This window comes from Podarcis vaucheri (genome assembly GCF_965113315.1).
Source record: "Podarcis vaucheri genome assembly, chromosome: 1".
NCBI classification, from domain to species: domain Eukaryota; kingdom Metazoa; phylum Chordata; class Lepidosauria; order Squamata; family Lacertidae; genus Podarcis; species Podarcis vaucheri.
Genome location: NC_138759.1, coordinates 9,882,313 through 9,907,207, shown reverse-complemented (window position 1 = coordinate 9,907,207; position 24,895 = coordinate 9,882,313). Strand labels below are relative to the sequence as shown.

The window sequence follows — 24,895 nt, the reverse complement described above, 5'->3', positions numbered from 1 at the left end:
TCCGACTCTTCGTGACCCCATGGACCAGAGCACGCCAGGCACTCCTGTCTTCCACTGCCTCCCGCAGTTTGGTCAAACTCATGTTTGTAGCTTCAAGAACACTGTCCAACCATCTTGTCCTCTGTCGTCCCCTTCTCCTTGTGCCCTTCATCTTTCCCAACATCAGGGTCTTTTCTAGGGAGTCTTCTCTTCTCATGAGGTGGCCAAAATATTGGAGCCTCAGCTTCAGGATCTGTCCTTCCAGTGTGCACTCAGGGCTGATTTCCTTCAGAATGGAGAGGTTTGATCTTCTTGCAGTCCATGGGACTCTCCAGAGTCTCCTCCAGCACCAGAATTCAAAAGCATCCATTCTTCGGCGATCAGCCTTCTTTATGGTCCAGCTCTCACTTCCATACATCACTACTGGGAAAACCATAGCTTTAACTATACGGACCTTTGTTGGCAAGGTGATGTCTCTGCTTTTTAAGATGCTGTCTAGGTTTGTCATTGCTTTTCTCCCAAGAAGCAGGCGTCTTTGAATTTCGTGGCTGCTGTCACCATCTGCAGTGATCATGGAGCCCAAGAAAGTAAAAGCTCTCACTGCCTCCATTTCTTCCCCTTCTATTTGCCAGGAGGTGATGGGACCAAAAGCCATGATCTTAGTTTTTTTGATGTTGAGCTTCAGACCATATTTTGCACTCTCCTCTTTCACCCTCATTAAAAGGTTCTTTAATTCCTCCTCACTTTCTGCCATCAAGGTTGTGTCACCTGCATATCTGATCGGTACCTAGGAGCACACAAAACTGCCTTATGCTGCCAGTCCATTGGTTCAGCCAGCCAGCGCTGTCTGCCCCGGGGGCAGCCAATGTGATGGCCTCCACATTGGCAGACTACAACTCCCAGCATCCCTGGTCAGCATGACCAATGGTCAAGAATGATGGGAGCAGTAGAATATCTGGGGAGGGAACACACCACATTGACCAATCCTGGTTCTCTGCTGTCTAGCAGGCGCTACCTAAGGCGCAGATGCTGCAGAACCTTTGATGGGAAATTGACAGTTGAACCCAGGACCTTGCATGGGCAAAGTCTGTTCTCTCAGGCTGAGCGTTGGCCTCTTTTTAACCCTGCCACAAGCCAAGTGTTCTGCAGTTTGCCAGCTGGCAGGGCAAAGGTCAGTGGCATTGGAAAAATCTCCTTTCCAAGATGTTCACAGACACACATGCACATTTCCCAGGAAACAGATTACTCGGCTGTATTTACAGTAATTGTGGATTGTCAGCAGATCACAAGGGGGAGGGGGGAGATGGATCAGGAACCCTTTCCACTTGTGACTCAGACACCGGCTCTGTGATACAACCATCCTTGCAATGCCAAAGGAGGCTTCAAATGCCCATCTCCACTTCTCTTTACCAGCTTCTTCCCCCACAATCATCATGGTTTCCAAAGAACTCATAGAATCATAGAATCATAGAGTTGGAAGAGACCACAAGGGCCATCGAGTCCAACCCCCTGCCAAGCAGGAAACACCATCAGAGCACTCCTGACATATGGTTGTCAAGCCTCTGCTTAAAGACCTCCAAAGTAGGAGACTCCACCACACTCCTTGGCAGCAAATTCCACTGTCAAACAGCTCTTACTGTCAGGAAGTTCTTCCTAATGTTTAGGTGGAATCTTCTTTCTTGTAGTTTGGATCCATTGCTCCGTGTCCGCTTCTCTGGAGCAGCAGAAAACAACCTTTCTCCCTCCTCTATGTGACATCCTTTTATATATTTGAACATGGCTATCATATCACCCCTTAACCTCCTCTTCTCCAGGCTAAACATGCCCAGCTCCCTTAGCCGTTCCTCATAAGGCATCGTTTCCAGGCCTTTGACCATTTTGGTCTCCCAACTCATCAGTGGGCACACCAAAAGGTTTCCACCAGGACGCCCGACACACATTTGAAGCACGCGACCTCCCCAAGGAATTCTGGGAAGTGTAGTTTTCCAAAGGGTGCTGGGGTGTGTAGCTCTCTGTAAGGAGGGAAACTACAGTTCCCAGGATTCTTCAGGGGGAATCACATGCTTTAAATGTGTGTTGGATGCGCTTTAAATGCATGCAGTGGATCTGCTCTTAGTGATGCTCTTCCAGCTGAAATGCTAAAATCGACATCATCCAGGGGCAGAGGAAGGGCGGTGCAGTGGGGGCAGCCCACCCGGGTGTCATCACTGAGGGGGTGACATTCGGTGCGCCGCCTGCCCATGACTCCCAAGCCTACCCCGAGCTGTCGGGGGGAAGGCTTCCCAGCGGCCTTTCCCCCTTCCTCCTTCCTTTTGACAGCTTGGGGGACGCTTGGGAGTTGCAGGTGGGCGGTGCGCTGTTGCCCCCCACTCCCGGGCTGCTTCCTGGGGGGGGGAGCCTCCCCCCGAGCTGTCAAAAGGAAGAGGGAAGGGAGGAAGGCTGTTGGCAAAGTGGCATGGCTCCCACCCACCCCACCCCGCCCAGGAAGCAGCCTGCCATGGGCGGCTCGGTCCTTGCCCATGGGCGTCTCCCCCCCCCCAGGATGCTCTCCGTGGCACCCCCGGGGATTCTGGCCCTGCCCCCATGGCCCCACCCCCGGGTGCACGCTCCGGGTGCTGGAACAGCTAGCTCTGCTTCTGACACCATCCAGGGCGCTTCTGGACTGACGCAATTATTGAGTTGGATTCGGTCACATACCGGTAAATCAAGTCTGTGGATTAAAGCGGATTGAGAGCTCTTGAGCAACAAACCCACTTCCCCAAAAGACCAGACTTCTTTTTCCCCCTCTTTTTTTTTTTTTTGCAAGAGGGGAAGTGATTTGGCGGGGGGGGGGAATGCACTGGGAAAGTGTGGGGCAACTCTTTCTTTGAACCAACCCCGTCTAGTCTCTCTGCGCACAAATTGGAGCGAAGAAGGCTCATTAAAAACAAAAAAATTCCTTCCAGTAGCACCTTAAAGACCAACTGTGTATCTGAAGAAGTGTGCATGCACACGAAAGCTCATATCAAGAACTAACTTAGTTGGTCTTTAAGGTGCTACTGGAAGGAATTTTTTTATTTTGACTATGGCAGACCAACACGGCTACCTATCTGTAACTGGAATAATTAAAAACAGCCAGCTTGCCTAATCTCCCTGCAAACAAACCAGGATGGATGCTCTGTAAACATGGCTGCTGGAAGCGATGACCCTAGATGGCTGTTCTCTGCATATTAAGAACCAAACTACATGGCATGCTTTGAGATTTGGGATTGCATCTCCCACCTTAACAAAAAACTGAAATGCAGTTGAGTGGCTCATTATGCCCCACTCAGCGGCCTCATGCGTGGTCGGGGAAAACCCAAGAATCTTCAATGATTCAAATGGCCCTAATTTTTAAGCCAAGGCACCAGTGGTCAGGGATGATGGGAACTGTAGTCGGGCCAAGTTTGCCTATGCCTGCTCTAGATCATCCTTGCGGATTTTCAGTTGTTGCTGGCTTACCATTTGCACCTTGTTGGCCACTGTGAGAATGCTGGGTGAGATGGGCTTTTGACTTGACCCAGCAGAGCTCTTCTTATGTATTTCAGCTGGTGAAGTGAACTTGGTGCTTGTAACCCAGAGAAGACTCTTCTACTTGGACTCTCTGCTAAAGTTGTGAATATGGCAAAGTCTCAGACAAAGATGCGCTCTCCCAAGCCCACAGTCCCGGCATGGTCACACTCCTGTCTCAGCGACTTCAATGGCAGGAGTTCAGCCTACACTCGAGTAGGACCCTGGCACACATGCCCGACTGGCATGTTCCCTCCCTCCTGGTCAATCGTTCGGGAGCTTCATAAGCTTTCTTCTGCCTGAACATCACAGCGACCGATGTCAACCGACACCGGCACACTTAGGGATCCGCAGAGTTTGTGCCTCATGTGTGACAGACCTCAGCAACTCCGCATTTTGGCTAATCTACTTTATTTACATATAAACACACACGGAGCACTGCAACATGGCTCCCTCTCTCTCTAGCATCAGACAGCAAAGAGAAAAAGAACAAAAGGACAATAGTCCCACTTCACGGAACACAGTGACACAAACATCCTGTCTTCGTGACTTCCCACTCTGTGGAGTCAAAACATATCATGTCATGTGAAAGACAAAAATCCCATGACTGCAACCATGGAGCAGGAATTCTAACAGTTTGGTCACATCCATAGAATGGAAGGTGGCAGCATCCTCAAGGACGTGCTCTACGGGGAGCTGGCTTCAGGCACCAGGCCTGTTGGCAGACCAACTGTGTTACAAAGATGTTGGCAAACATGACATGAAGGCTGACAACATCAACCCTGCCGTGTGGGGAATCCCTTGCAGATGACCGCAGTGCCTGGAGACAGACGGACAGGTTGTGCATCCACCGCAGTGACCGGAGGAGGAATGACCTCGGGGAGGAGCGCAGAGAGAAGAAATGCCATGGTGCATCTGCAGCAGCACAACCGGACGCCTTCATCTGCCTCAGCTGCAACAGAACATGTCTCTCCCATATCGGTCTCTACAGCCACTGCAGGCACCGCAACCTTCCAACACCTCCATTGTCCTTCAAGACAGATGGATGCATATGCTCAAGAGCTGAGCTGGCTGGGGACCATTCCTGTGTTTAGGAAAAGGCAACCAGCAGCTGACCAGGTAAGAGCCCTGCAGCCTCTGAGCCAACATGATCTACTAAGGGTGTGAACCCTGCTTCAATAATAATAATAATAATAATAATAATAATAATAATAATAATAATAATAATTTATTATTCATACCCCACCCATCTGGCTGGGCTTCCCCAGCCACTCTGGGCAGCTTCCAAAAATATATATATTAAAATACTGTAATACATCAAACATTAAAAGCTTCCCTAAACAGGGCTGCCTTCAGATGTCTTCTAAAATCTGGTAGTTGTTGTTCTCTTTGACATCTGGTGGGAGGGCGTTCCACAGCCGGGTGCCACTACTGAGAAGGCCCTCTGCCTGGTTCCCTGTAACCTCCCTTCTCTCAGTGAGGGAACCGCCAGAAGGCCCTCAGAGCTGGACCTCAGTGTCCGGGCAGAACGACGGGGGTGGAGGCGCTCCTTCAGGTATACTGGACCGAGGCCGTTTAGGGCTTTAAAGGTCAGCACCAACACTTTGAATTGTGCTCGGAAACGTACTGGGAGCCAAGCTTCCTCTTCCACAGTAGGCTCTGCGAGACTTGCTGTGCTCTGCCAGCCACGTCCAAGGCGCTTATGACCCAGAAGGGCTATTAAAACAGAACATGCCCAAACAAGGGAGGGTGAACATTAAAAGACTAAGCGGAATAAGGGAAGGCTCAGGTGGTGCCAAGTGCTTAAGAGGAGCCTGCCAGGGCAGGTGAGAGGGCTGAGCTGGAGCAGAGGAAGGCGGCGAGGCGGGCAGAAGAATATTAGGAGTGGTGTAAACATTTTTCAGAGCAATAGAAGGAGACAAATTCAGATTGCAAGACAAGCCCAAAGAGCCTCTTCGGTGCTGGTTTTTCTAAAGCTGCAAAAGAAGAGGGGCTCATAGGAGCCAGAATGAGTGCGGTGCCAACCTCACGCCTCCTCCTTTTCCTCCTCCCCAAAGCCACTGTATTACATGCCAGCTTTCAACTCAGCCGCCGATTCACACATGTTGAAGCCTGCGTGGAAAACTATAACCTGGAAACATTTGCAGCTATCAGCTGCAAACGTTGCAGGAATCTTGAGACACGAAGGGGAAAAAACTCATCACGACCCAAAATGTCCCTCTCTAGTCATTACTGACATTTATTAAGGACTGGAAGCTTCTTGTGGACTTTTTACATGAAAGAGAAAATATAATATCTGGATTTGAAGATTGAAAAAATACTGGCTTGTGGAAAATAGAATAGTTGGATATCAGTTTGAATGAATACTTTGAGCAAGTTGCTGTAGATAGAAAAGAAGTCTTTTCATCTTTTTCTCTTTTCTCTCTCTTTCCCCTCTCGTCTTTTCTTTTCTTTTCTTTTCCCCTTCTCCTTTATCTTTGCTCCTGTTTCTTTTTAGATTAGATTTTTAAAACATTTCTTTTATTCTGGTGTATTATAAAAAGATACTTTGTACTGGGTATTTCCCCTCCTGGGCTGAGACAGCCTACGATTCGTAGCAGATCCGTATCTCCGGGCCTGGCAGGGCCATCTTTACCCAGGGGTGCAAGGGGTGCGGGGCACCCTGGCGCTGAATTCTGGGGGGTGCCAGGCGCCAGCCGGCGAAGCCACCTAAGCTCTTAACTATCTACCTGTTATGAAATAATAAATAATTTTGATCGAGCTAGAAAAACAAAATACATATACAGTGGTACCTCGAGTTACAGACGCTTCAGGGTACAGACGCTTCAGGTTACAGACTCCGCTAACCCAGAAATAGTACCTCAGGTTAAGAACTTTGCTTCAGGATGAGAACAGAAATCGCACAGCAGTGGCACAGCGGCAGCGGGAGGCTCCATTAGCTAAAGTGGTATCTCAGGTTAAGAACAGTTTCAGGTTAAAAACGGATCTCCAGAACAAATTAAGTTCTTAACCCAAGGTACCACTATATACCTAGGTATTACTGAAATGTATATCTACTGTTTCACTACAGGACTTTTGACTTTGCGGGCTCATTTACCAAACACGCGCCACGCCAGCGGCGGCGCTTGTCACTCAGAACGGTGGCGCTTGTCATTCACAACGGTGCAGTGGATGCGAAATTAACTCTTCCATCAAAATAATATGTTTCATATTGTATTGAGCTGCTATGCGGCAGCAGCACCTTTGACACGACTGATGTATCTCCTACTTAGGTGCCTAAATAATACTTATAAGTTTAAGTGTGGTGGTGTTGTACACTTAAGTATAAGTGTATTGTAAATAAATGAGCAAATAAAAAAGTTTGTTTAGTTTCCATCCCTTCTTTCGTAAACAAGAGATAAGGCGTAAGCATAATAAAAGTTAATTTGGGGGCTAAACTAAATTTGGGGGTTCTGGGCGGATCTTTGTACCCTGGTGGCACGTATGCTAAAGACAGTGATAGGGCCTGGTATGGAATTTCTTGAAATCAGGGTTATTTACTTCTGAGTAAACATGTATCAGATCGGACTGCTAAGTCAGCTCCCTCGTTTGTACCCAAAGGGGATCGGAAGCAAGATTACTGTTGTCATTTTAAACAGAAAAGGTGACTGAATAAATTCAGGGGAAAGATTTCGCAAACACACTTCCTGCCTCTCATTTAATATCTTTTTCTTACGAACTGCCTTTCCCCGAGCAGAAAGAAACCCACGACTGTGTCCTATCTGCCCTTTATTACAAATCTTCTGCCTTAAAAAAGAACCCACACACAACAACAACAACTGCCAGGATTATTATATAAGGCACCTTCTAAATGTCAGCAGCTGCAGCTTAGCCATCAAGTTTATGAACTTGTTGATAAAAAGCATGTCCTGTATTAAAAAAAGCTATAAAAGAAGAAGGAGAAGAGAATAAACCCCGAAGCCCTGAGATCAATGAGCGGGATCATGCCAGGTCGTATAATAAACTTTGCGAGGAAGGCAAGCTAGCTTGTAAACCTCAGTCGGGAGGAGATAACCATTCAAGGCAAGAGGTTAAGGCGAGATGTGAGCCCTGCCAACTCACAAAATGCAGGAACAAAACATGAGGAAACTTTTTGAATCTTTTTTAAAGCGTGCAAATCAAGGTCATAACTATAACCACCATTTCGCTGGTAGATTAATCTGCTAAAGGTTGAGTGGGTGGGAGCCCATTTTAGAATCTAGTATTGTGGAGTTGGAAGGGACCCCCGAAAGCCATCTAGTCTAACTCCCTGCAATGGTGGAATCTCAACTAGATCATCCAGGACAGATGGCATCCACTGCTTAAAAACCTCCAAGGAAGGAGAGTCCACAACCTCCCGATGGAGACCGTTCCACTGTCAAACAGCTCTTGCCATCAGAAAGTTCTTCCTAACATTTACAGTAGTCAGAATCTCTTTCTTTGACATTTGAAGCCATTGGCTTCGGTCTTATCCTTCTTCAGCAGCAGAAAACAAGCTTGCTTCACTAAATCAACCCAGCCAGATGGGCAAGGTATTAATAATAATAATAATAATAATAATAATAATAATAATAATAATAATAATAAATTATTTATACCCCGCCCTTCTTGCTGGCTTTCCCCAGCCACTCTGGGGGGCTTCCCACAGAATATTAAAATACAATAGTCTACTAAACATTAAAAGCTTCCCTAAACAGGGCTGTCTTCAGATGTCTTCTAAAAGTCTGGTACAGTGGTACCTTGGGATGCGAACGGGATCCATTCTGGAGCCCCATTCGCATTCTGAAGCGAACGCAACCCGCGCATCTGTGTGGGCTCGGGTTGCGTTTTGCCGCTTCCGCGCATGCGCTTGACGTCATTTTGACCGTCGGTGCATGCGCAAGCGGCGAAACGCTCCGTTACTTCCGGGTCGCCGCGGAGCGCAACCCAAAAATACTTAACTTGAAGCACATTTATCCCGAGGTATGACTGTAGTTGTCTTTCTCTTTGACATCTGGTGGGAGGGTGTTCCACAGGGTGGGCGCCACCACCAAGAAGGCCCTCTGCCTGGTTCCCTGTAGCTCCGCTTCTCACAGTGAGGGAACCGCCAGAAGGCCCTCGGCGCTGGACCTCAGTGTCCGGGCAGAACGATGGGGGTGGAGACACTCCTTCAGGTATACTGGGCCAAGGCCGTTTAGGGCTTTAAAGGTCAACACCTTCTTCTTCTTCTTCTTACTACTGCTACTACTACAAAAAGTTACAGGATTTCGGACATTTGGGATTGGAAACGATTCCTGCATTGCAGGGGGTTGGACTAGATGACCCTCAGGGTCCCTTCCAACTCTACAATTCTATGATTCTAGAAGCACGAAGTCTGCCCCAAAGCAGGCCAAGACCACCATGAGCGCAAATCATGGATGCACAAGAAAAGGAAGTCTGGAGGGGTCCTAAATAAATATACACCTGACCCTACAACGTCCCCACCCTGCCTCATTCACTCTCAGGCAATTCCACAGCTGTTTTCCAACCAAGACAACCAGCTGCCTATCTCTCCTGCCTTCAGAATGGCTTAATATCTGGACGTGTGTTTGTTTCTGGGTGTGCATTAAACTGTAATATGAGGGCCCGTTTCTCCGCAAGACCAGCCTGCTGCCATCAGTTTCCCTTCGAATATTTATTGTGACACTTGGCGCCAGTGTGTGTGTTTGTGTCTGCATGCGCTGAAGGGCTCCTAGACATAAGATAATTTATTCCACCGTCTCTGGGAGAATACATTCGAGAGCAGGCAGAAGCCTGGGGATGCTCCGATCGGTGTAAACAGATCTCTTCGGAGGACTGACTGAATGTCAATGGCTGTTGCTCGTCGCTGTTTGAAACAGGGTCTCGGTTGCGTAACCATTTGGCATCTGCTCTCCTTCGGGCTTTGGCATCAAGCGCGAGAGGGGAAGTGAGAACGAGACGCGAGTGCTGTATTAACAGGACATTTCTTCCTTCCTTAAGCCTTGCCAGAGGCGGCCTGTGCCCGCAGCAACCAGCTTTTGCTTCCATATTTACAGGCAAAATGTTATCCTGGAGTGGGAGAGTTATTTATGCAATTTCCCTGGTAAAAACAGTCTCAGAGTTTGGCTGATATGAGAGTGTTGCGGCGCCTGCCTGAGACGCAGAAGGGAGGAAGATTTGTATGGCCAACAACACTTTTCCAGTGAAAACGAGGGCATGCTTGCATTCCTGAAAGGCCCCGACTCTCGCACCTGATCTCTTGCCCCTCGCGGCTCCTCGTGGTCTTTTCTCTAAGGCTCTCTGTGTTGCATTCATCCAGTCTGCAAACATCTCTCATGTTTTTTCACTCAAATATACTAGTCTCAACTTAGAGCCAGGGCCTTCTCAACACTGGCCCCAGCCTGGTGGGACGCTCTGCCTTATGAGACCAGGGCCCTGCGGGATCTGATTTCTTTCCGCAGGGCCTGTAAGACAGAGTTGTTCCGCCTGGCCTTTGGCTTGGAATCAACTTGATTCCCTCCCTCCCTCCCTCTCCCTTTCTTTTTTTCCTTTTTCCTTCTGTGTTGGAACTCCTATTTGGGGACTTCCCTGGCTTTTTTCTGGCCCACGTAGGACCAGTCTGGATAGTTAGCCTTGGTAGACTTGACGTTTTCATCCCCCCAAAAGCTTTTGATTTGAGTTTCCATTGAAATGAGGCTGCATTTTAATGTTTTAATGTTGTATTTTAATCTTGTATGTTAAGATGTATTTCAATCAATTTGTTCTTATATCTGTTGTTAGCTGCCCTGAGCCCGGTCTTGGCTGGGGAGGGCAGGGTATAAACAACAACAACAACAACAACAACAACTCTAAAAACATCACTGTCCTTGAACAAAGATGGGCAACCTTCGGTCCAGGGACTAAATATGACCCTCCAGACCTCTCTGCCTGGCACTGGGGACTTTCCGCAGGCCACACAGCCTTCTGAGTCACGCCTCTTACCACCCCTGATTCACACCCTCGCTGAATATTTGGGCCTGTCTAGGATCACAGAATCATCTAGTCCAGGGGTCAGCAAGGCTTACCATGCCTGGGCCAGTTCACTGCTGTGGAGCCCTCTCTGTAGGCCAGATTGTGGGTGTGTGTAAGCGCGCGCCTGTGATTTCTGACGTCTGTATCTGTGCAGACGCAATTTTCGGCTTCTGCACAGACGCAATTTTTGGTGTCACCGAAGTGAGTCCGCACGCCACGCTGCGCCGGTTTAGCACAGCGCGCAGGGATTCGCCGAGAAGGTAGCTAGGTTCAGGGATGGCTTGTGGGCCGGTAAAACAACCCCCATGGGCCGCTTGTGGCCCATGGGCCTTAAGTTGCCGACCCCTGATCTAGTCCGACCCCCTGCAATGCAGGAATCAAACCTCTGGTCTCCCATCCGATTTGAGACCCTGCTTGACCCTGTTTATTTTTGCAAACTCGCTGTGCAAACTCACTGTGCCCTTGAATTCTGACAATGTTTATGATGCCCATGCAGGCCAAGGAATATGCCAGCCTTAAAAAGCTGTCGAAGTCTCCTCCTCTCCAGGGTTTGCCCCCAAAAACCGGAGACCGTGCCTGCAGGAAGCCAACCTCTCCTCCGTCCTTTTCATGCCTCTTTTGGTTCTGCAAGACCAGGGGGAGTGGACCTTGTCGCAGCAGGAAGGGGAGACACCAGGACACCAGCAGGACTCGTCTCTGCCTCTTGGCCTCCCTCCTCTCCTGCTTCAGCTTCTGCCTCTGATTTTTGACTTCTCTCTGCCACTGATTCTCCCATCTCACTAAGCCCTGTTACCTCTTCATCTTCCGACATTCCTCCTCCCAGACTTCTCCCTTTTCTCCCTCTGACCACTCACTCCAAGCCAGCATTCCTCTGCGTCCAACCAGTCCATGACAAGCATGATGAGTGGGGCCTTTGCCTACTAATAAGTGGACCCATGATACCCATGATCTTTTGAGACTACATTTCCCATCATCTCTGATCATTGGTCCTGCTAGCTAGGGATCATGGGTATTGTAGGCCAAAAAACATCTGGAGGGTTGAGGAAGCCTGTACTAGAGTCAGCAACTGCTGAGGGAATGGAGGCTAGTCTAGCAGGGTGAAAGGGGGCACTGCCCCATCAACCTCCAACAGCCCCCAGCAAGCCCCTACCTGCCTGTCTTCTGAACTGCAACCAGACCAGAGGGCGGCCATGGCTACCCGCTTCCTTCTCCATGTCACACTTGTAAAACTCAGAAGGAAGATGGTGACACAGCCAGAATCAGCTTCATCTGCCTGCCACTGGCTCCACCTCCGGTTGGCTTTGTGCCCTGCCAGTCCTAATGGGCAATGGGCACCACCCAACACTGCGCTGGCGCAGCTCCCTACTTTGGTCTAGCTGGGTATGATGGGAGTGATAAATGCATCACCAGTATTTAAGAACTTGGGTAATTCGCAGCACCACCTCCTTAGAGCTCTGCTTCTGTCTCTGTTGATTTATAGTCGGCCATGACAGGTCAGGATGGGCCACCTCTGCCCTTCTGGTTTCCAGACGCTCACCAGCTCTGAAGATTGCCATCAACTTCTTCGTCTTCTTTGGGGATCCCTCATAGCTGAGTAAGATTGTCTTCCATAAACACGGTCTTAACAGTGAGTCCGTAAGTGACCGTGGAGGCCAGTTCTGGACCCCACATGTCCACAGTGGGGACATAGGTTTCCGGGCGGTAGTTGATCATGGTGTGGATTTGCCAAGCATGTCTTCCTCTTAACGTGTTTCTCCCTTTCGTCCTGAGTTTGAGCGTCTTCAAAGCCCACGACACCTTTGGTAAAGGCTGTTCTCCAATTGGAGCGCTTGCAGGCCAGTGTTTCCCAGTTGTCGGTGTTTATACTACATTTTCTTAGATTTTTCTTGAGACATCTTTAAACCTCTCTTATTGACCACCAGCATTACGCTTTCCATTTTTAAGTAATAGAGTGGTTGCTTTGGAAGACGATAATGAGGCATCCACGCAACATGACCAGTTCAACGAAGTTGATGTTGAAGAATCATCGCTTCATCCCTGGCGAGCTTTGCTTCTTCCAGTACACTGGCATTAGTTCACCTGTCTTCCCAAATTATGTGTAAAAAATTTTTGGAGACACCATTGATGGAATCTTTTGAGGAGTTGGAGATGGCGTTTATAAGTGATCCATGTTTCACAAGAGTACAGTAAGGTTGGTAGGAGAATAGCTTCAAGAAAAAAGCTGGCAGCAGGTGTTGGGCTGTGAGCCAGTAAAAGGGTGAATTGGGGAGGGTGTTTGATTTCCCCACATACAGTGGTGCCCCGCAAGACGAATGCCTCGCAAGACAGAAAACTCGCTAGACGAAAGAGTTTTCCGTTTTGGAGGTGCTTCGCAAAACGAATTTCCTATGGGCTTGCTTCGCAAGACGACAATGTCTTGCGAGTTCCTGCTGGTTTTTTTTCCTTCCCCCCCTTTTCTAAGCCGCTAAGCCGCTTATCAGCTGACCCAATCAGCAGATAAGCCGCTAAAAGCCGCTAAAAGCCACTAATAGCGCTAATAGCACTAATCCGCTAATCCGTCAATGGGCTTGCTTCGCAAGACGAAAAAACCGCTAGAAGAAGAGAATCGCGGAATGGATTCTTTTCGTCTTGCGAGGCACCACTGTACTGCTATATGGCTGGAAAAAATGGCACCTGCTGACATTTCCCTGTGAGGCTGCTTTTATTGATTTTATTATTCTAAAAAGAGAAGGAGGCATAGAATCGTAGAATTGGAAGGAGCCACAAGGGTCATCTAGCCCAGCCCCCAGCAATGCAGGAATCTTTTGCCCAACGTGGGGCTCAAACCCACAACCCTGAGATTAAGAGTCCCGTGCTTTACTGATTGTGCTATCCCAGGTCTATTCATTTGGGGGGGGGGGTTTAATGCTGTGAACAGACCTGTCATCATTAGTTGAAGGGCAGGGTATAAATGGAATTTATTCATTTAATTTAATTAGCAACAACAACAACAACAAATTATTGCATGGTGTTCTTGCTCACCTGTAAATGATGCCTCCTTCGTGGAGGAACATGAGGGCCGAAATTATTTCTGCGGCGTAAAACCGGGCTCGGGCTTCGTCGAAGCGACGGGATTTCTGGATGTGAAACATCAGGTCCCCTCCATTCACAAATTCCATGACGAAGAAGAGGCGGTCCTAACAGAAGACATTGAGACACCATGCTCAACGGGAGCCCGTTTGGTAACTCTGGCAATGCACTGAGGCACCACGTCACAGGCAGCCTGAAATTTCACACACTGCTTTGATTAAATTCATTTTAAATAATCATTAAGTGTTGGAAGTGCTGAATGCTTGAGGAGCATCGGCAAAGCCCCTATGGGCTGCTCTCAGACACTCCCCCAGTCCAGGGCCAGATTTAGGTTTGATGAGGCCCTAAGCTAATGAAGGTAATGGGGCCCTCGATATGTCCAGCTGTCCTTTGTCAACAACAAATTGTCGCAGTTTTGTTGTTGTTAAATATATGCTATATGGTAATTTATGAACCTAATAGGTATCTAAAACCAGTGATATTTTAGGGAGCAGGCAGGCCCATTACTTACCTCATTGGAGCCTACACAACACAAAACACTGTTGCTGTATGTAGGTTTTAATTTATTTGTTTTTTATCTTATATTTTAGAAATGAACATCCAGTGGTTTTTTCCATTAAATTTTTTAGGGGGGCCCAAGAGAATGGGGCCCTAAGCTATAGCTTGTTTAGCTTATACGTAAATCCGGCACTGCCTCAGTCTAGTAAGAGCTACTCTTGTTTATTATCTTGCAGAGGAAAACGAAAGCCAGCCAGGCAATCTTTTATCTCATGGCCGGCGCCTGAGCGCACCAGAAGGGAATTCAAATGCGATGAGCGTTCCCACACCCTGAGAGCGATGTCCTCTGCTATTTCAAACACAAAGAGCCAAAGTTAGGCCTCAAGACCAGCCACCTAAAAATTCACCGCAGATATTTGAAATCACCAGGTGGCTAAGTTTTATCTCAGGTATGTGCACACAGCAGCGGTCCGATTACAGTCCTTCGTACCCACAATGGGCTTCTTAAGAAGGTCACGACTACACTGCAACTTGTGCAATAGTTGTGCATGAAGAAGGGTGCAACATTTTTAGGAAGGTGGGAGCAGCTGTGGAAGCACTTTCACCCCATTCAACCCAATCACACCTTTCTTTTCCAAAGTGGAGCTTCTGCACATTTGCACAAAGCAGTGGCTGTGCACAGCACAGATTGGCTAGCTCCTGTGATGTAACCAAGGCTGTGTATACAACCATACACTTAAACCAAACTGTAGAGAGCCAGTGTGGTGTAGTGGTTAAGAGCGGTAGTCACGTAATCTGGGAAACCGGGTTCGCGTCTCCGCTCCTCCACATGCAGCTGCTGGGTGACCTTGGGCCAGTCACACTTCTGTGAAGTCTCTCAGCCCCACTCACCTCACAGAGTGTTTGTTGTGGGGGAGGAAGGGAAAGGAGAATGTTAGCCGCTTTGAGACTCCTGAAGGGGAGTGAAAGGCGGGATATCAAATCCAAACTCTTCTTCTTCTTCTTCTAGTTTACCCTTCCCAAAGCTACCATTTCCAGCATCCTTAACAAACTACAGTCCCCAAGATTCTTGTACTTTAAATGCATGGTGTGTGCACAGCACAAGAAACCTTATCCCCACCCCAGCCTCTGGAGCAATTTTGCATTTATGAAAGTTTTCCATTAAAAAAACAATGAGGGAGAAAGTCACAAATGAACGAATGTTCACACGACACGCTAAGGTTCCCTCCAGGCTGCCAGTATTTTGCAGGAGGGACAGGAAGAACAGAGGAACATGCTCCATCTTCCTTAGTATTGTCTACACTGACTGGCAGTGACTCTCTAGGCTTCAGGCAGGGACTCACCTACATTAGTAAAGAAATGGCAATTTGAATGAGCTATAAACATGCAACACCAGATGGCGCCAGAGGGCGGAAAATTTTAAAACTCGATTTTTTCATAGAGATTTTTTTCTTTTGTTAAAATGATCTAATTTCTTACTTATTTCCACCCCCTCCCCCGTGTTTAGATCCACCCCAGGAGTCTCTCCCAGGCTGGCTGAAGGGAGGCTGGGAGAGATGTGTTGGCTTCAGGGCTGCACTACTATGGGTGGAAAGCCCCTCTTGATATGGCCATGCTGTAAGATCTGGGCTGGATCTACACAGACATAAAAAAACGCTATGAAAAAAAACTTCATATATATGCGCAATTTGTCACTGAGCTCTACAGTGCCATCTGCTGTCACATTTTTATAATGCACTTATAACGTTATAATTGAGGCTGTGCAGCTGAGTCCCTGGACTCTCTCCATGCAGACTGAAGGTGTAAATAGGTGAATAAACCACATTTCTTAAAGGAACGGCAGTCTCTGCCACGTCTCAGTACTCTAGAGGAACACAGACCCTGGGTGAGTGCCTGGAACCCCCTGGGATAGATAGATATCTTTATTGTCATTGTCCCATACAGAACAATGAAATTGTTCTTGCTACCAATCTTGCTACCACTCGGCAGAGAGTGAGGGGTCGGCGCCCAACTTTTGTAACCATATTATCCGGGGCGGAAGCTGGCAGTACTAAGAAGTGGCAGAGAAAAGCTGGCGTCGACAGGAAGCTGTGTGGCATCAAAAGGCCATGCAATTGGACATGGGGACCAGAAGAGAGAGAGAGAGAGAGAGAGAGAGAGAGAGAGACCCCATTGCACAATGTTCTAGGCTGGAATCCAGCCGAACAAAAAGGCTGCAGAGAATTTTTTTTACTGTAAATGAGCGAAAGGCTTGCAATAAAAAACGAGAAACATTTAGGAGGCTCCTAGGTACTCAGAAATTAACCAGCAGCATATCTCTTTTTTCTTGTATCCAAAAATGCAAGAAGGGCTTTTACACTTGCCAGAAGCTCGGCTCTGCCCTCGCCAGTCTTGGAAGGGTCCTTTAAAAAAGTCCCATATGACCAGAGAATTTGCACCTGTTCATTGGGGGATATAGAAAGCCCCGAACACATATTTTTAAGATGTCCCTTTTATAATCAGGCACATAGAGAAACCATTGACCCCTTGCTGGTGAGGTTTGCTGACCTCCCGGTAAAGCAAAAATTTGATCTTCTCCATCCCCTGATTCAATCTAGTTTGTTAAGAAAATTCCCAAACTTGGATCCACAGGTCACTCTGGGTCATTTCTCTAAGTCAGTCTATCTTAAAGTTTTTATGTGTTTATATGCCTTATCACATTTTTAAACTTAAAATCCATTGTTGTATATTGTTTTAAATGTTTGTTTTGCTATTGGGATTGTAGTTCCATTTGTGTTTCACAAGCTGGTCTCTGACTGTAATAAATTTCATGTTCATGTGCTCAGAAATTGATCTAGTTGAGTTCTCAAAGGTGAGGCTGGTAGCTCAGTGAACGCTGCCATGCACAAATTCTTGGGTTCAGTCCCAAGAGCCTCCTGCAAAAAAAGTGAAAGGGCTTTTCATTGGCCACCGCTGGCGAGGATGCTACCCACATCACTTTCACCTGCCCCTTTGGCAGGAGGAAGGAGGAGCTCCGAGCCAGAATTGTGACTCTGGCATCCCGCCACAACTGGCAACCAACCAGCGGGAGGCTGGCGCAGCGACCCCTCTGCCCAATCCAACCCACCCCAGCCTGGTGCAAAGGGACTTTGAGTCGCTCTGCAAGAAGCACATAATCTTTTTAAAAGATAAAATGGAAAAAGAAATCATTGTTGCAAGCAGAGACCTGTGTAAGTGTGTTTGTGTTTGTGTGTGTGTGTGTGTGTGTGTGTGTGTGAGAGAGAGAGAGAGAGAGAGAGAGGGAGAGGGAGGGAGGGAGGGAGGGAGGGAGGGAGGGAGGGAGGGAGGGAGGGAGGGACTGGGAACGGTTCCATAATGAATCATAATGAATATTATTATTGTATCAACAACGACGGTCAGGAGGCTGTTTCTGCGACCCTATCTTTCCTGGCAATTCATTCTGGGTTATTTTTCTAGTCTGCTGCTGGTGACGTGGCAGCTGGTTCTATGTCAAGCAGGAAAGCATTTGTGTGACTCAAATGAGGGAGAGGAGAGGAAATAATAATGATGATGATGATGATAATAATAATAATAATAATAATAATAATAATAATAATAATAATAATTTATTTGTACCCCGCCCATCTGTCTTTCCCCAGCCACTCTGGGCGGCTCGCAATAGAATATTAAAAACAGGATAAGACACCAAACATTAAAAACTTCCATAAAAACGGGGGGGGGGGGAGGAAAGGAAACATTAAAAGCTTCCTGAAACAGGAAAGGAAAAAGAGGCAAGGGGGATGTTTTCAGACCTGGCATCAAGAGTTGGTACAACTGGACATGTACTGAGGGCCTATACTTTAGGAGGGGGTCACTGATAAGAAGAGACATCACCTTGCCAAGAGACATCACCTTGCCAACAAAGGTCCATATAGTAAAAGCTATGGTTTTCCCAGTAGTGATGTATGGAAGTGAGAGCTGGACCATAAAGAAGGCTGATCGCCGAAGAATGGATGCTTTTGAATTATGGTGCTGGAGGAGACTCTGGAGAGTCCCATGGACTGCAAGAATATGAAACCTATCCATTCTGAAGGAAATCAGCCCTGAGGGCTCACTGGAAGGACAGATCCTGAAGCTGAGGCTCCAATACTTTGGCCACCTCATGAGAAGAGAAGACTCCCTGGAAAAGACCCTGACGTTGGGAAAGATGGAGGGCACAAGGAGAAGGGGATGACAGAGGACGAGATGGATGGACAGTGTTCTCGAAGCTACCAGCATGAGTTTGACCAAACTGTGGGAGGCAGTGGAAGACAGGAGTGTCTGGTGTGCTCTGGTCCATGGGGTCACAAAGAGTCGGACACTACTAAACGACTAAACGACAACAATACTTTAGGAGGGGGTCACTGATAAGATCCCCCAGTACTTGCTGCAGGGAGGAGGTGGACTCATTTGGGTGGGGGCCCAGATGGGTTGTCTTGCCCAAAGACCGCCCTGGAATCAACACTGGAAGTTTTGAAAACAGCCTTGCTCACCGTGAGCAACAACCGCAGCTGTGTACACACCACACATTTAAATCACATGGCTTCCCCCCCAAAGAATCCTGGGAACTGTAGTTTGTTAAGGGTGCTGGGGGTCGTGGCTGTGTGAGCAGCAAACAGCATCTCCCAGGACTCTTTGGGGCGCAAGACATTTTGGCACCTGAGGCGAACCACAAAATGGCGGCTTACCCCACCCCACCTCCCGCTACCCCGGCCAGGGAAAAAGGGGCAAGCGAGGAGCTAAATCGGGAACAGTGGCAACAACAGTGAGTGCTGCATTCCTTGGATCTGCTGCCCATGTGCATCCTGCCACCTGAGACGGTCTCCTCACCTTGCCTCATGGGTGGGCCGGCCCTGGGGGGGGGGTGAGTTGTGTGCTTTAATGGTATGGCATGGAGGCAGCCGGTTTCCTTGGCAGGCATTGTGGGGAACGTATGAAAAGAGGAAGATCAGCCTCTCAAAAGCTGAGTCGCTCCCAGGGAAAACTGGTAATCCCGTTTTATTGAAATGCTTGTGAGGAAAGTTAATGCCGAGGGACTCACAAGCCTGTCCTTTGGCAAGAATGCGGACTGTGGTTGTGAGGTCCCAATGAGGCAGCTGCTGCCTCGTTTCCTCAGCTAACCTTTCCTGGGAATTTTTTTTTTAAGGGTCACGTGACTGGCTGCATTTTTCACTTGCGACGCCTGCCACCTAGTGCTCACTCTCAGGAAAACACAGCCCGTTCCTTGCAAAGTCAGAAACTGTATTGCAGTCAAGACAAGTAGATTCATCTCCAGAGCTGTCAGCTTTTTGCAGAAAGAATCATAGAATTGTAGAATTGCAAGGCAGGAATCTTCTTTGACCCAACGTGGGACTTGAACTCACAACCCTGAGATTAAGAGTCTCATTGAAATATACTCAGAGTCGAGAGTGGATTTCATGCTCTTTATTCAGCTCACAGTGGTGAGGAGGAATGGAAGTTCCCCAGGATGTCTGCTTTATATACATTATTTACACAATGGGCCCCACGTGATTGGCTAATTCCGGGATTCTCCTGTAGGCCAATCAGGTTGCAGATTCACTTCCACCTGGAGCTGAATTGGGTGGCTCCTGCGAACCAATCAGACTGCTGCATTCTGGATCCTATTGTTCTAGGACCAATCAGACTGCTGCATTCTGGATCCTATTGTTCTAGTACCAATCAGACTGCTGCATTCTGAATCCTATTGTTCTAGGACCAATCAGACTGCTGCATTCTGGATCCTATTGTTCTAGTACCAATCAGACTGCTGCATTCTGAATCCTATTGTTCTAGGACCAATCAGACTGCTGCATTTTGGATCCTATTCAACTCAGTACATAACACTCATGTTCCACCAGCTGAGCTATCCCAGCAGGATCCTCTCTATACTATACATTTAGGAAGCGAAGATCTCTGTGTTCCTAAGGCTGATTTTGCTGTGGAGGTTGAGAAGAATACTTACAGGTGTCTGAAAGCAGCAGTAGAGCTGGGTTAGGAATGGATGATTCCTGGCCAGGGTCAAAATCCGCTTTTCCGTCAGAGTGCATTCCACATCGTCGTCTTGCAGAATCACATCCTTCTTCAGCACTTTTATGGCATAAAGGAATCCCGTCTGTTTTGTTTTAGCCAGCATCACCTAACCAGGCAGAAAGAAATGTTTTTAGTTTGCGGGGAAAGGAGATACGAGTTTATAAAACGATGGATGTTGTGGGGGAACTGGGTAGAGGGGCTTTTTATGCTAGAATTTGAGCTCATTTGGTGCTGGGCAGGAGATTCTGATTTCTTCTGCTTTTCTCCCACCTTAAAAAAATAAATAAATCTATGGGCACAAATAGAAATAGGTTAATTAAGTAGTGATGCAAAGAGGAATGGTTTTAAATTGTTGTTTTTTATATATTGAGTTTCGTACACTGCTTAGATATCTTTATTCAAAGTTAACGGGTTGCAAATGTCCTTAAATAAGTAAGTATGCAAAGGTGGAACCAAATGGCCGGGAAATTGGGTGCAACCCAGTTTTCCTTCCCCTCTACACGCAAATCCTGTGGAAATGAAATGGAAGTTGCACAGAAGAAACTGAGGAGCAAGTTCTGTCGACGAGGAACTCTTACCTTTCCAAAACTGCCCTTTCCCAGAACTCTAATGAACAGCAAATCCTCAATTTTCAGCTTGCTTGCCGAGACTTCAGCCACTTCGTTGCCATCTTTTCCACTCTCTTTTTTCTGTCGCCTCAGCGTTGACCTGGAGACCAGTTTCTGGGAGGGGGAGAGAGAAGGCAGCAAGCCACTACTTATTTTATTTTATTTTTGCAAGGAAGCGCCATAGCTGACGTATTCACACCCACATGATGTTTGCATTCTTTTCTCCATAACAATGAGGGACATGAACTTGCTCCGTCTGATCGAGTAAGCTAATAGCAACAGCATAGCTGTCAACGTTTCCCTTTTTTAAAAAGGGAAATTCCCTTATTCCGAATAGGATTCCTCGCAAGAAAAGGGAAAAGTTGACAGCTATGAGCAACTGTGGGGACTGTTTTGAGGCTTTGCGGTTGAGGTGGGCTGAATACCCACCCTCAACTTTTGTGGAAACACTTCTCCCTCACAAAGATACTGTATTTGGTGACATTTGGGGGAGGCACATTCTTAGAATTTTCAGGGGCGAAATTAAGATGGAAGGTGGCCAAAAATTTCCCTCTTTGTTTGCTCTTTAACTCCTCCAAAAGAAAACCTTGCTGCCACTTCAGGCAAAGGGGGCACCCATATCTCTCCCACCGCCACAAAAAAATACTTCTAAAAACAAGGCTCTGCGGTGGGATTATCAAGCCTGCTATTATATATTTTAGTGTGGCATATATTTTAGTGTGGCATTGTTTTAAAGTGTTGATGTGTTGTATGATTTTTTTAAAAAAATAAATATATTTATTTGGTTTTATTTGGTTTTTCAGATTAAAATTTTACAGTCACATATCCATCATACAACATAAAAAGAAGATTCCAATGAATCTCTTGGACTTCACTCTTCCCCTTTGTGGGTCCTATTATTAATTATTTCCTCCTGCATCTATCTTTTATGATGATCCAAATATTTTATATCTCCATTGTGTCCAAAATTCACCATTAAACTATATGTGTTATTCCAATCCTACTAACAATTTTAGCTGTTTACAATGGTCTTTAAGATAAATTATAAATTTTACCCATTCCTTATTAACATTTTGGTCTTCCTGATTTCTGATTCTTCCGGACATTTTAGCCATTTCGGCATAGTCCATCAACTTGATCTGCCCTTCTTCTCTGCCAGGGACTTTATCCTCTTTCCATCTCTGGGCCAATAACACCCACACAGCATACATAAATAGTCTTTTCTGCTCCCTTGGGATATATTGTGCTGTATGGAAGTGAGAGCTGGACCATAAAGAAGGCTGATTGCCTAAGAATGGATGCTTTTGAATTCTGGTGCTGGAGGAAACTCTTGAGAGTCCCACAGACTTCAAGAAGATCCAACCTCTCCATTCGGAAGGAAATCAGCCCTGAGTGCTCACTGGAAGGACAGATCCTGAAGCTGAGGCTCCAGTACTTTGGCCACCTCATGAGAAGAGAAGACTCCCTGGAAAAGACCCTGATGTTGGGAAAGATGGAGGGCACAAGGAGAAGGGGACGACAGAGGACGATTTGGTTGGACAGTGTTCTCAAAGCTACCAGCATGAGTTTGACCAAACTGCGGGAGGCAGTGGAAGACAGGAGTGCCTGGTGTACTCTGGTCCATGGGGTCACAAAGAGTCGGACACGACTAAACGACTAAATAACATGATTCTAATTGTGTTTCACTAGCTGTTTTGAACACCGCCTAGGTGTTGCCATCAGCCTCTGCCATCCTGGTGCCTTGAAGGAGTTTTGGACTCTGGCTCCCATCATCTTGACATGCTTGCTTAGGCTATTGGGAACTGTATCCCAAGGACACCTTTGGAGCCACACGTCCCCCACCCCTTGTGCTAGAGGGTGGGGCAGCTCTTTAGCAAAAGCAACCCAACGAGTGACTGTTCATCTGGCCTGTGCGCTCCTCTGTGCTGCGGGATTCGATTTGAGCTCCTGACGTAGAGAAGAGGGGAGGGCCAGAAAGAAGGGATAAACAAAGCCTTACCCCGTTTGGAGATATGTTTCCTGGTTGCAAGCCCATACACGCCAGAGTCTTGGCCAGCTCTGCAGCGTTCACGCCGCAGTTCGGTGCTACGTTGGCTTCGCAACGAATATGTGCATTCATTTTGCATACTGAAAGAGGGACAAAGAAAGAAATGGGACAAAGAGTAAGCGGGGGCAGAATCAATGCACTGAGCAATGCACAAGGTAATATTTCCATAAACCTGAATTAGAATGGCAGAAGGGCAATGGCATCTGCCTGGCTGTTTATTTATGTTATGTTATTTCTTAAAGGTAAAGGGACCCCTGACCATTAGGTCCAGTCGTGACCGACTCTGGGGTTGCGGCGCTCATCTTGCTTTATTGGCCGAAGGAGCCAGCGTACAGCTTCCGGGTCATGTGGCCAGCATGACTAAGCCGCTTCTGGCACACCAGAGCAGCACACGGAAACGCCGTTTACTTTCCCGCCGGAGGGGAACCTATTTATCTACTTGCACTTTGATGTGTTTTCGAACTGCTAGGTTGGTAGAAGCTGGGACCGAGCAATGGGAGCTCACCCCGTCACGGGGATTCAAGCCGCCCACCTTCTGATCGGCAAGTCCTAGGCTCTGTGGTTTAACCCACAGCGCCACCCGCATCCCTATGTCATTTCTTAAATTCGTATTCGTCCGAAGATCTTGGGGCAGTTCACAGCATAAAAATACAAGATGAAAACATAAAATACACAATAAAAACAAGAACAGGAGCAAAACAAACCAATACCATCCCCCCAAAAAGCACATTTGGAAGGCTATAGGATGTTAATTAGCCAAAGGCCTGGCTGAAGACTTCTCATTGTCAGCCAGTTATGAGAACCTAAAGCTGTAGTTAGAAGCTGTAGAGGCAACAAGGTTTAGTGAGCGGGGAGAGTCTCTCCATGGAGAAGCAGGTCAATTCTGTGTCCAGGGCAGCTCTTTACCAGCTCCATCTGGTACGCAGGCTGAGACCCTACCTGCCCGTGGACTGTCTCGCCAGAGTGGCGCATGCTCTAATTATCTCCCGCTTGGACTACTGCAATGCGCTCTACTTCGGGCTACCTTTGAAGGTGACCCAGAAACTACAATTAATCCAGAATGTGGCAGCTAGACTGGTGACTGGGAGCAGCCGCCGAGACCACTGGTCTTGAAAGACCTACACTGGCTCCCAGTACGTTTCCGAGCACAATTCAAAGTGTTGGTGCTGACCTTTAAAGCCCTAAACAGCCTCAGTCCAGTATACCTGAAGGAGCGTCTCCGCCCCCATCGTTCCGCCCGGACACTGAGGTCCAGCTCCGAGGGCCTTCTGGCAGTTCCCTCGCTGCAAGAAGCCAAGTTACAGGGAACCAGGCAGAGGGCCTTCTCGGTAGTGGCACCCGCCCTGTGGAACACCCTCCCACCAGATGTCAAAGAGAACAACAACTACCAGACTTTTAGAAGACATCTGAAGGCAGCCCTGTTCAGGGAAGCTTTTAATGTTTAATAGACTATTGTATATTAATATTCTGTTGGAAGCCGCCCAGTGTGGCTTGGGAAACCCAGCCAGATGGGCGGTGTATAAATAAATAAATAAATAAAAATTATTATTATTATTATTATTATTATTATTATTATTATTATTATTATTAACGGTTGTGGGGAGGCAGGGACTTTCAGCGTCAGCAACTGATGCATGGGACAAGCCCTCCCAGGGATGAGTTGCTGTGCTCATTAGCTCTGACACTCAGCCAAGTCTGAGCAGATCGTGTTCTTGCTAATGAAGAGTTAACTCCAACTCGCACCGTGTGATTTACTGTCCACTTGCTCTTGACACTATGGCACCTCCATTAATTATAATACGATTCCAGCCCTCGTGGTTCTGAAGATTGATTTAAATAGGAACAGAGTAGCTGCCAAGTTCATAGTCAGACCCATTGGTCCCTCTAACTCAGTATTGTCTCAGTATTTGCAGCGGCTCTCCAAGGTTTCAAGCAGGAGATATTCCCAACCCCATCTGGAAAGGCCTGGGGATTGAACCTGCTCTATACCATTGAGCCACAGCCCTTCCAAATGCTCAGCTTGTATATTTGCAAATGAAACAATTATGACAAAGACACCGTAGGTCTCTGGTGCTCTCTCATCCAAAAGAAACCAGACCCTAGGTTGCTC

General features: G+C 47.4%; 1 protein-coding gene across 1 annotated transcript in view; it reads right to left on the bottom strand.

The window, feature by feature from the left end:
* Positions 1-24,895, bottom strand: part of PRKCH (protein kinase C eta) — a 106,055-nt gene that overhangs the window by 27,100 nt on the left and 54,060 nt on the right. Inside the window, exons 7-10 of the mRNA XM_082217824.1 lie at positions 22,738-22,865; positions 20,709-20,852; positions 20,063-20,236; positions 13,537-13,691 (exon numbers count right to left, since the gene is read on the bottom strand). Of these exons, the coding sequence (XP_082073950.1) occupies positions 13,537-13,691; positions 20,063-20,236; positions 20,709-20,852; positions 22,738-22,865 (601 nt within the window). The remainder of the gene's footprint in view (positions 1-13,536; positions 13,692-20,062; positions 20,237-20,708; positions 20,853-22,737; positions 22,866-24,895) is intronic.